At 38.7% G+C, this 12,561-nt stretch overlaps 1 protein-coding gene across 1 annotated transcript; it reads right to left on the minus strand.

Moving 5' to 3' along the window:
• Positions 1-1,005: 1,005 nt before the first annotated feature.
• fblim1 (filamin binding LIM protein 1) lies at positions 1,006-10,837 on the minus strand. Its single transcript, XM_059329578.1, has 8 exons — positions 10,680-10,837; positions 9,952-10,324; positions 8,226-8,386; positions 5,932-6,025; positions 5,661-5,830; positions 4,248-4,423; positions 2,648-2,768; positions 1,006-2,487 (listed from the first exon to the last, which is right to left on the minus strand). Exons 2-8 carry the CDS (start codon positions 10,298-10,300, stop codon positions 2,377-2,379), a joined length of 1,182 nt encoding a protein of 393 aa, XP_059185561.1. The 5' UTR covers positions 10,301-10,324; positions 10,680-10,837; the 3' UTR covers positions 1,006-2,376.
• Positions 10,838-12,561: the final 1,724 nt, after the last annotated feature.

The raw sequence follows: 12,561 nt of genomic DNA on the forward strand, positions 1-12,561 counted from the left end.
GTGAACGCGCATGACACTCGCTCCTGGTGGTTTGGGGGGGGGGGGACTTGGGTGCGAGCTGCGCGGCCCCGGGCTCGGTTTGCTGCGCGTGCTCGACAGCTACAAATAAATACACAACAGAGAGCACGCGTTTCCTTCAAGCTGCAGCCCGCGACCGGGATTTGTCTGCGGAGTCACGCGATACTGTCTTCAAGGTAATAAAGTTTACTGATCGGGATACATTCAACTCAATTACTGTCTTTTACTGTTATATTTATTTGCATATCTGTCTTATTATTTACTGTATTCTATTTGTTAAGTGTAGTCTTTAAGTTGGTTTTATAATGTGTATATATATATAGAGAGAGAGAGAGAGAGAAAGAGAGAGAGAGAGAGAGAGAGAGAGAGAGAGAGTGTGTGTGTGTGTGTGTGTGTGTGTGTGTGTGTGTGTGTGTGTGTGTGCGTGCGTGCGTGCGTTGGTTGGGTTGTATTGTGTGAAGCACTTTGTGTCACATGTCTATAAATTGACAGGGAGTTTGAAACCTGTGCTTGATCGTTTTTACAACCCCAGTAATGTTTTTCAATAACAGGCTAGTTTGTCCACACAAGACAAAACTTGCTGCCTAGGCCTGTCCTGATACCTGTGTTTGTTAGAACAGAAATTATTCCAGAAATGATTGCGCTAAATGATATCGTCCTAATTTGAAGACCAATGTATGCCACTGATATAATTATAATATAACAGCATTATAATGGAAGTACCCCCTTTGTGAATGTGAAATTCCTAAATAAATAAAGCAATACACCAGAGATTACAATTAAATGTGTCTGAGTACTTTTATTTCTGTTCATTCAGTTAGGCACTGTGAAAACATGCTTAGGCACTATGCCCAAGTCTTATAATAGTCTGCAAATCCCTGCTGTTTATCTGGCACCATGTGGCTAAAGTCTTGGTGACATTATTAAGTAAACAAACCCGAAGCTGAGCCAAAATGGTCATGGTCATGTCCTTTTATCATACATAAGTCAATATTGTAATTATTTCACTCTTTTTTCAATAAATTCATTTTCGGTTAAATCTATAAAATAGAGAATAATGTGCATCATAAATGTCCTAGTCAGACATGTAGAGTGTTGAGATATGCCTGCCATTATCAGATTTATGTCCAGGTCAGCCACAGTGTTTGGAACTGTGATTTCAGCAGAGTTGTTTTCTTTTTAAACTGCTTGAATCAGACTGTTAAGCTTTTAATTAGATTCATGAAAGAAAAGTCATAATCTCACTTTAAAAGGCAGATAAGAAAATGGTGGCAAACCACTATTGTAATATTGTGTGAGTGTGACTAGTAAAAACATAAATTACAAATCACTTTTTCCAGAAAATGTCTTAATAAATGTTTAATTCTGATACAAAGAAATATAATCCCACAAACATGTCATGTTGAGAGTATAAATAACAAAAATAATTCAGATGGGATTTGAATAAGACTTTAAAGGGGACATATTATGAAAACTCACTTTTTCAGCATTTTAACACATTTGAACATCTGAATATTTCCGCCATTGACTGGAGAATTATGCAAAAGTAAAGATATTTTTCTCACAAATCAATCACAGCAGATTTGGTTGGGCACTAAGACAGAGACAGAGACATATACAGTATTTTTTATTTTAAAGCATGTAAACATGTTCTAGTATAAATCAAAAAAACAAATGAAAATAAGCATAATATGTCCTCTTTAATATTGTAAATTTCAAATCAATGTGAATAGTTCTATTAGGCAAAAAAAGTGTTAAAAATATGAATACAACCACATCATTAAAGCAGTCTATTTCTGTTTAACATGTGCATTGTGCTCTGTTACACACTACTTTTTATGAAATCTCTAAAGTTTGTAGTCAAATTTTTTTTTACCAGTCACACAATTGTGACTTAAATTGTTATTCTTTCATCACATTGTAATACTTGGTGTATGTGTAATGTTGGAGCCTGCCTCAAGATAAAATATATTAGTTTACTTTTATATAAACATTTTTTTTCTAATATAAAGTTTTATTTTTGTATATAAAGGGTTAATGTGATTGAGAAACAGTATACTGATTCAAATTTACAGAAACTCAAATAAGGCTCGCCGTACGTGTTTGTAAAGGCTTTTGCATAAATATATTTGGTGCATTTTGAAGTTTACTGAGTGCAAAATTATCAAGTATAAAAGAAGAAAAGGAGGAATGATATATTGTAAAAAAAGAAGAAAAAGAAATTGTCATTATTTTTTCTATTGGAGAATATGAGACATTTGTATTCCACAGTCTTAATTAAAGTCTTCCGTCTTTTGTTGCTGGTTCCCGTGGCACTTGTCCATCAGCTGTAGTTAATCCCAGGCTGTGAGGTCAATGTTAGTGCTGCCCAGAAACCAGGTTCACATGGCAAGGCTTGCAGAGCAGCTTCCCATTCAGAGGATAGCAGCCGCGCTCATTTGGTTCTGTAGACAGCTTGATGGCACAGACCTGCAGATAATAAGAGAGAGAGGTGGTGATCTCTCTGTGTGTGTGTGTGTGTGTGTGTGTGTGCATGCTTATAAGCTAAGATAAGAGATAAGATATGACTTAATTCTTATCTTATCACTGTGTCTGTACAGAACACACTGTCCGCTTGCACAACACCTACCTCACATCTGTAGCAGTTCTCGTGGTACGAGCGTCCCAGGCATTGGACGTTGTAGCTGTCAGTACCGTCTTCTTTTGGGATGATTAGCTGGTTGCAGACGTCACACTTTGGAGCATACTTCCTTTACGGACAATGTTTTGGAGGAAAGACAATATCAGACAAGGCAAGGCAACAAAACTGTGTTGTACAGTGGTGGAAAAGTATTCAGATCCCTTACTTTAGTAAAAGTACTAATACCACACTGTGAAATTACTCCACTTCAAGTAAAATTCCTGCATTCAAACTTACTGAAGTAAATGTACAAAAATATCAGCTTTAAAATGTACTTAAAGTATCAAAAGTAAAATTAATTGTTTTGCAGAATGGCCTCGCTCAGATTGTTTTATATATTCTAAATATATTATTGGATTGTTCTTATTATTTATGCATTTATGTAAACGTTTAATTTTCTCAAGGTAGGGCTAATTTTTACTACTATATATTCCTGTTATGAGGTTTAATAAAAAAAAATGTCTGATCACTTTAAATTGATCATGTTTTTTATGTTATATCTCGACCTGAAAAGTAACTCAAGCTGTCAGCTAAATGTAGTGGAGTAAAAAGTATTATATTTGCCTCAAAATGTAGTGGAGTAGAAGTATAAAGTAGCATAAAATGGAAATACTCAAGTAAAGTACAAGTATCTCAAAATTGTACTTAAGTACAGTACTTGAGTAAATGTACTTAGTTACATTTCACCACTGAATGGAAAGTGATTTATACAAGGTGAACAAATACATTAAAACAACTTTAAAACAGGGTTCCAAAATCTTTTAGTTTAGTTTTTAAGTTTAATTCAGGCACTTTTCAAGCATTTTAAAGGTGCATTTAGAAACTTTTCCAGCATATTACAGCAAGGGTAATTATGCCATTGACCCAGAACACACTGGAGAGATTATATCTCTTGCATGGCCTGGGAATGCCTCGGGGTCCCCCAGGAGGAGCTGGACATTGTGGCTGGGGAGAGGGACGCCTGGAATATTTTGCTTAGCCTGCTGACCCCGTGACCCGGCCCCAGATAAGCAGATGAAAATGGATGGATGGATGGATGGATGGATGGATTGATGGATGAACATGCAGTATATAAAATACATTGATTATTTGGGTGTGTTCATATAAAATCAACTGATTATTTTACTTTTTCCTCACTTTAAATTAGATTTTATTGTGCTATAAACAACCAAAATTATGTTTTGTAATTTTCCCCGTATCCTCATGGTAAAATCTACTGTATAGCCAACATTTAAATACTGTTATTTAACAAATGTTATTCCCAAGGGAGTTCTGTTTACATCTTTTTTCACCTTTTTTCACCCATGATGAGTTTGCACCCTATCTTATGCTTCCTATATCATCATTTTTTAAGCAGTTTCAAGCACTTTATTCAATATCAAAGCCCTTTTCAAACCTTGAAAACATTACATTTAAACTGAAATGTTTCAAGGGTTTCCAGCCACTGTAGGAACCCTGTTTAAAAGCAGTTTGTTGATGTCATATCTCACAAAACCTCTTTGGTGAATTGTGTAAAGGATATTTCTCGTGTGAGGCTGCCCTCACTTACCTGTAATAGTCCTGGAGGCAATAAACTTCTCCGACCTCTCCCTGAGCAAATTGCCCTCCGATGTGCTGTTTACATGTCGCACAGATGAAACAAGAACGATGGTAGGCTCGCTCCAGTGCACGGATCACATAATCTTTGATAACCTCGCCACACGCCCAGCAGAGCTCCAGACTGGCCTACGAGACAGAGATAAATGTTCAATGGAATACATTTCTGTACACTGATAGAGCTACTCTATTGATCCCACTGGTTACAGCAGTACAGCAGGTCATCCAGGCATTACAGCGGAAGGTAAATATGCAGTAAATATAAAGAATAACTCTAGAAGAGAGTAATACTGTATATGTCAATAGAAAATACATACAACAAATAAAACAGATCAAGATAGCAACAATAAAAGAACACAAGAAGAAATCTTAGCCTTAGTGTAATGCTTAACAAATGTATTAGACCACCAGTTTATGCCACAGCTGTCCTAAATTAACAGCATTAGTAATTACCTAAAGCATTTTTTATGTTTCTGTCATGGTTAATACACCAGTATAACATTTATTTCACTGAAATGATACTTTTAATGCTAAAATATAATTATTATTGTTATCTGTGAATTTTCAAATTTACTGTAGAGAAATGTAATCCATCACAATGAATATAATCAATTTATCTTTTTTTTCAGTCAGACTTCAATTCAATCTCCAGTTGCAACAGCTTAGTAATGATACATAACCCTGACACTTAAAACTCATGACCCAATGTTAACTGTGATGTAGAGCTGCAAAGATTAATCAATAAGTTGTCAATTATTATAATTAATCACCAGCTATTTTGATAATCAATTAACCAGTTTGAGAAGATTAAATGATCTGATTCCATCTTTTTTTGATAAGAACATTTTGTGGTTTCTTTACTCATCTGAATATTTTTGAACTAATGCTTTTTACCATTTTTTATTTTGGGCCAAAATTTTCCATTGATCAAGGAAATAAAAAGGTGCAGTATGTGATTCTGGAGAAATACAGTCGAGTCTCATCCTAACATGTTAGAATTTGCTGACCTGGGATTAAATCTCACCAACCCAAAGCATCAGTAATTATGACATGAGACCATTTTTCTCTAGAATCACTACTGTGCCTTTTAATCAACAATGAAGAATAATGATTAGTTGCAGCCCTGCTGTGATGAATGGATTTCAAGTCTATGCAAGTTGGTCTTAATTCCTTTGAACAGTAAGAGAAAGCAGGAAGGTGTTGAACACCCACAATTAGAACATGTAAAGCATTGCAGCAGTCGTTGGGAAACACTTAGCATTGGTGCAAAGCTTACATGAGCATGCAAAAACATCGGAGAGGTTTCTATTTATATTTGCAGCTTTAAAAGCATCCTGTAGTGGAGTCTGTATTGACTTTGATCTACCTGGTAGCAGTCTTCACAAAGTGGGATTCCTGCCTTGTTGTAGAACTCTTTACCCCCCAGAGGGATGTGACAAGATCGACACTGGAAACAACCGGCGTGGTACGTCCTCTTTAAGGCCTCTATTGCACGTTCAGAGAGAGTCACAGGTTTCCGACAGAAGCCACAAACGTCTGTATCAAACACAAGCATCAAATGTCAAAAGAGGGTTATAATAATATCTATATTGTCAAACTGCAACTGTTTAAAGCCGTGTAAATAGAGATCAAGTTACCTCGACTCTCACTGCTCATGTCTTGGCCATTTTTATGGATCCCGTGGGATTGTTCATCTTGTTTTAACCCACTAGATGGTGTACTTGTTTCCACCTTAAATGTAAAGCACATTGTCAATGTAAAACGAAACTTTAAACTGAAACAGTGGCCTCAGGAGCGACTGTAAATGATACACAAGAGTCATCCAATGTTCTTGTTCTGTTCTGTGTTTTTTTTCTACTGTTGTTTTTTTTCTACTGTTGTTTTTATTTATGCTACCTCAGTATTTTATTCTATTGTATTTTATTGTACTTGAATACCGGACTGCTGTGACAACCGAATTTCCCTTCGGGGATGAATAAAGTAATCTATCTATCTATCTATCTATCTATCTATCTATCTATCTATCTATCTATCTATCTATCTATCTATCTATCAACTGAATCAGGACTGATAGGCAGTGGTGTAAAGTGTCAAGTACTTCAGTACAATTTTGAGGTTTCTTGTACTTTACTTTTATGTAACCATTTATGTAACTTTATTTCATAATACATTTGAGTGGGGACATTCTGCATAACGGGTACTTGTATTTTTGATACTTTAAGTACATTTTGAAATGTTTGTACCATAAGTTAGTTTTGAATGCAGGACTTCTATTTGTAGTGGACTAATTTCACAGTGTGGAATTATTACTGAGGATTTGAATACTTCTTCCACCACTCCTTATAGGTACAATCATTTTTAAACTTCACTCTATTTCAGCTTATTGTTTAAAAATTTTCCAACATGCATTCGTCTGCAGCTTTTAACTAACGGAAACAGTACAGACAGATTCTGATTATCCTTTAATTTTTTCACAGGTAAAAATAAAATGGTATCAAAAAAGTTTTGGTTCTCAAACACTAACATTTACTAAAGTTGTGTCAGAATATTGAGAAAGTTTGTAATATCAAGCTCTTCTTACTCTATGAAATTTGCAAAGCTGCAGTACTGTCAGTATGTCAATCTTTATTCAACATTAGAGTTAAAAAATATCGTAAGACTCAACTTCTTTAAGCCCTAAATCTGTAACATTTTTTTGACCAAACTGGAAACCAGACTATTACAGGGCTGACACATAAAGACAGATAACCACTCACGCTCTCATTCACTCCTATGGACAATTTAGAGTAATCAATTAATCCTAAACTGCATGTTTTTGGACTGTGGGAGGAAGCCAGAGGACCCAGAGAGAACATGCAAATCCCTTAAGCTAGATTCAAACCCACAACCCTCTTGCTTTGAGGCGAAAGTGCAAACCACTACACCAGAACAAAAAAACATTTAGACAGCAATAGTCAACTAAAAAATTTCCTCTGGGGAAATTCTGAAAGGGCCACAGGGGCTATGATGAGATTCTTCAGAGATTTCAAACTATGCCCTTTAACCTCAAAATGTGTGTGTGTGTGTGTGTGTGTGTGTGTGTGTGTGTGTGTGTGTGTGTGTGTGTGTGTGTGTGTGTGTGTGTGTGTGTGTGTGTGTGTAATTAAAATCACATGAAGTTACCTGTGTGTGTGTGTGTGTGTGTGTGCCCCGTGGCCCTAATAACAGCTGAGGCCAATTTAAGGGCAGTCAGACAATCAGTCCATTAGTCTTGGTTTACCAGAAGACACCTACCAAACGTTGCATTACTCAATAAAGTTTCTGGAAAATTGAAGGACAGTGTGCGGAAATCTCTTGTAGATGGAGATTTCCTTCTATGCACCTGGCTACAAAAACCTGAAGGTGTATGTGAGCATTCACAGTCAGGAATTATATAACTAATAGGTTTTGGGCATCAAGGTGATTTTCGTCTCATCATTTATCAAATATAATGAAACACAAACAATAGCTCTATAACACAGTGGATCATTTGTAAGGGCAAACAGTTTAGAAAACATATTTCTCATATTTTTTGACCTCCTGCTGTAATCCTTCATTGTTTCTGCACAGTAATGGAGCTGGAATGATTGGAACTAAAAGTCTCTTATAAAGATATGTACAGTTTGGAAAGTGCTCCGTATGAGAGGAGAAAATGTGTACACCTCATAAAATGTTTTTGATCATCCATTCATATCTAAAAGACAGCTGTTTTCCCCTTATAATGTGTTTTGCAGATAACTCTTTACAACCACTGTACAACACATTACTGTATCTGTAAAAGCTGTGGAAAGTTGTAATCCTTCACAGTGGGGAAAATAAATACTTTTCTTCTCTGGTGAGTTTATTTATAAATAACATGAATAACAGTGGTATGAACATTGGAGTTATGTTAATGTGACGGAAGTCTGCATACCTCTCTGTTGTAAACTGGCTGCTGGCCTGGGGTCAGAGGGTGGGAGAGGGGCGTCTCGGCAGGAGGAGGCGGTGGAAGTGCTGGTTCTTCAGAGACTGATGTTTCCAGAGGTGAAGGCAGTGCAGCAGCAGGGGGAGGAGAAGGAGGAGGCGGGAAGAGCTCTGTGTGACGAGGAATATTATTATTTGAAGTCACTTTGTAGCAACTTACACAGATGCTTTTTATTTAAGTTTGAAGTAAGCACTAAACTTTCTTAAAATTCAGGATTAAAATGACACCCAAGACAATATATAAATATACATGGAGGAAGTACCACCACCCCCCAAAAAGACAAAAAAAAATAGAGAATAACTAAGGGTAATGAGAAATGAATATTAAAAAATGACAAAAATAGAAGCTGATGAGGATGAGATTGTGTCCTCTGAGTGTGTGTTTTGCTCCTCATGGTGAAACTACAGTGACTATTTTCACTGCATGTTCCTAATAAAGGAAGCTCAATGTGATCAAAATTAGCAGCTGTTCCTTGGAGATAACACTTATACACTATCTTTTTCAGCCTGATGGAATAGCCTACAATACATCCTGAATGTGAGAAGAGGGTTGAGAATGTTTTTTTCCAATTAAATAATAGTAATCGAGGCCGGCTCTACCCTGGGCAAGAGGGGGCCGAGCCCCCTTAAATAAATGCCCCCTCAAATCAAAATTTTAGAAGTTGAAAAAGCACATTTTAATATACTCAGAAAATTAATATACATTACAATTTGACAAAATTTGGAAAAATCCACCGAAAAAGGGACACACAATACACGATTGTTGGTTGAAATCTGGATGAAGGATGTTTTATTTTATTCATTTATTTTATTTTTTATTTTTCAGTTTCCCCCCTGAGGGGTTGCCACCTTATTGTGGTCAGGGGGTTTGCGTGCCTCAGTGACCTTAAGAGCTAAACCAGCAGGAGCTTAGTCTTCTGGTGGGACACCTGGACAGGTCTGAAGGTAGAGGCCTCACAAAGTGTAATACACTTCTCCAGGTTGGGTTTGAACACATAGACCCCTTTCAATGAAGAAAGCATCGTTACTATAAGCACAGAAAAAAAAGTGCTGGAGCATGATGTGTACACATGATGCCCCCTTCACATTTCTGACTGCCCCCTCATACATGCCTGCCTAGAACCGGTCCTGATAGTAATATACTGATTCAGCATTGCATTCCTTAAACACCGTCTCTCTCTTTTTTTTTCATATCCATACTTTCTTGCCAAAACCTTGAGCCTACAATACCCACAATACAACTCGGCTGCTGACAGTTTGGTCTGAGTTTCGGGTGTTGTACAGACAAGGTACGACAAGGCAAGTGCTAAATCTGTCTAACCCCACACCTGCAGTTTTGGGTTTTTTTTTTTTTTTTTTTAAATCTTGCACTCTTCAGCTTCAACTTATGCTGACTCAAGTGACATCACCTGAGGCAATTTAGCAGCATTTGTACATTTTGGCACATATGCAGTCGTACCCCCCAAGACTTACAAAACAGACGTTGATTTGTAGAAGCAGAGAAGCTACCCTTTAAACAATATCTGACCTCTTAAAATAAGGGTAAGAAATTCTAGAAAAGTTATGGACTAAAACATATATCAGCCAGGCCTCAGGATCTGAATATATTCAGGTACTCTAACTTTGTCCAGTTTGTGTTGAATCCAATAAGAAAAATAATTTTGTGTCATGAATACCTGCAGCATCTCTGCTGTGTTCTTGCAGCTTTCCTCTGCTTGGTCCAGGCTGGGGGCCAGGTTTTGGGCTCTGAAGATCTGAAGCTTGGGCTGGGGCTGTCGTAGGAGTCCGGTCTTTGCTGTCTTTGCTGCCATAAGACTCAGCCTGTGAGTGGTCCTCTTTCTTATGTCTTACTGCAGGGATGTTGTCAGCTGGGCTGATTCGTACGGCGCTCTGCTGCTTGTCTCTGGCCGGGGCGCCGTGAGCTTTGAGGACGGGCTGCTGCTGTGTCACAGTGGCTTGGTGAGGAGACGACAGAGTGATGAAGACAGAGGACACCATCCTTTTTGGTGAAGCTGCTGATGCCATGACTGTATAAAACCCTCATACAGCCTAACAGGAGGACAGAACAGTTACTATCTACACTCAAGACTGCTGGCAACATTTAATGTTTTATAGAAACACATCACAGACTCAACAGCTTACTTGATCTTTTGGAGCAATAATGAAACATACTAATAGTTAACATGACCTTTTATCCCTCCCATCTCAATAATGTTGAATCTAAGTGCACACACCCTCTCAGTCAACTTTGTGGGAGTGCTCAGTCTCACTTTAGAGAGGTAAATTCACACTCGCACAGCTCTCATTATCCATAATGAATGGTGTTAGAGGCAGAAAGCAAAAACTTGAATCATCTGTTTCCTTTAAACCCCACTCACTCTGGCTGTGAGCTGCCATTACATACCTGGGGAGAAAATGCGGTTTGAAGGCAGCTCTGTCTTTTCTTCTTTCTCCTTCCCTGCTCTGTATCTCCAAACTCCTGGTTTGTTTTCCCTCCTTTGAGCTGCCACTGAGAGAAGACTTTACTCCGGCAGAGAGGACGACTATCAGCAGAAGGCCACTCCTTTTCCTTCTGAACCTCCCTCCCCAGCTTTCTCGTCCGTCGACCCCTCCTCCTTCTCTGGCTGAATGACAATACCACCTCCCTCCCGACCGTAAAAGGTGAACAGTTAATCTCGGGCATAGCGCAGTAAAAAACATGACACATTCATCTACTATGAACAACTTGGCAGACACACACACGCACCAATACACTGGCATGCATGCACGTAGACAAACAAAGAAAGTTTTGCAACAGTTGTGCAATCAAACCAAAAGCACACAGACTTTTCATAAACAATATGCAGCACCATAAAGTATATCTTGAGGTAACAGACACACAGCCTCCTGCCACTCCTTTATCTTTTTGCATGTCAGCAGGATGTGACTGTACCTGCCTTTTCCAGCAACTCTCTATCTCAAACTGTCCTCTTTCTCTCTCCTGTGCAGCTCTGCCTTATTGTTCTGTCAGCTTTATTTTCCCTACCTCCCTCATTGAGTCTGCCTCCTTTTTTCTTCTCCCTCTTTCCTTCTTCCCTTCCCCCACTACATTATATCACTTTAGCCTTGACTCACTATCAGTGTCACATGGCATTGCTTCCATTTGTGCCCCATCGACGTCTGATAATGTGTGGTGGGCTTCATCTCCTGATGGAGCTTTTGTGGTTGAGAGCAGCCGTAAAGGAGCCGCAGCATTACAGTGCAATGAATCAGGGCATTGTGCAAGAGGAGATATTGGTGTATTAGGAGAGGGGGGCTGGGACAGTGAGTGATGTCTGTGAGAGCTATGAAAAAGCTGCTTTGTTGTGTTTGCTGCTATCCACCAGAGTGAGTCTAAGCAATATCAGGTCTGCCGATCAGCAAATATTGTGGCTAGTTTCCGGAGCCAAACCTTCTGGGGTCTACTCCCCTCTCTCTTTTCTTCAGAGCCGAAAGTAAGGATGGAGCGAGGAACTACGTGTTGAGTGAAAACTGATCGATGTGGGTCAGTGTGGAAGGAAAGGGAATGTGTGAGAGAGGGTTAACAGGAGACGGAGATGAGGAGAGTGATGGGGGTCTCTGTTGTTCTAGCTCTGTGGAAAGGAATGCTGCAGTGATGTCACAGTTGCAGGAGGGAGCATGCCTGCTGATGACACAATCCCCAGACCTCCACGCTCCGCCCCCCAAACAGCCAAAATCCTCATTATACCCTCTGAAAATCTTCACTGCTTCTACAGCATGACATTGCAATATACTCACCAACTTCATGATATAAGTTTTCACTTTTAACCTCTGTTTTTATCTACTTGGAGGCACACGACAAAAACGGAACTGTGATGAAGGGAAACAAAGGGAAAGGAACAGGAACAAACACGGCAGACAGGAAAAAGGATGACAAATGCATGTTCACAAACATGATGGATGTTGATTTCCTGACTGCAAACATCTGCAGGGGCGGAAACACCACTTCTCAGTGAGAAATAGTGTTACTGTACCCAAATCTTTGGATGGATTACTGAACAGGCCTAAGAGGCAAAGGCCCAGGGGCCCAAAGAATCAGGGGCCCCTCAAGCCTTCACCTGCAAAATGTCACTCAAACAACCTTGAAGAGACACAAATGACAGCAAAGAGTCAGGAAACTAGCACAAAGGGAAACTAAACAACTTCAAAGAGGTGCAAAGCGTCTACAAAGAGACGGATGACTATAAAGAAAGACAAAACTTACTTCAAAGTTACAAAACAACTTCTAAGATACACAAAACAACCAC

Source organism: Centropristis striata, chromosome 3, assembly GCF_030273125.1.
Source record: "Centropristis striata isolate RG_2023a ecotype Rhode Island chromosome 3, C.striata_1.0, whole genome shotgun sequence".
NCBI classification, from domain to species: domain Eukaryota; kingdom Metazoa; phylum Chordata; class Actinopteri; order Perciformes; family Serranidae; genus Centropristis; species Centropristis striata.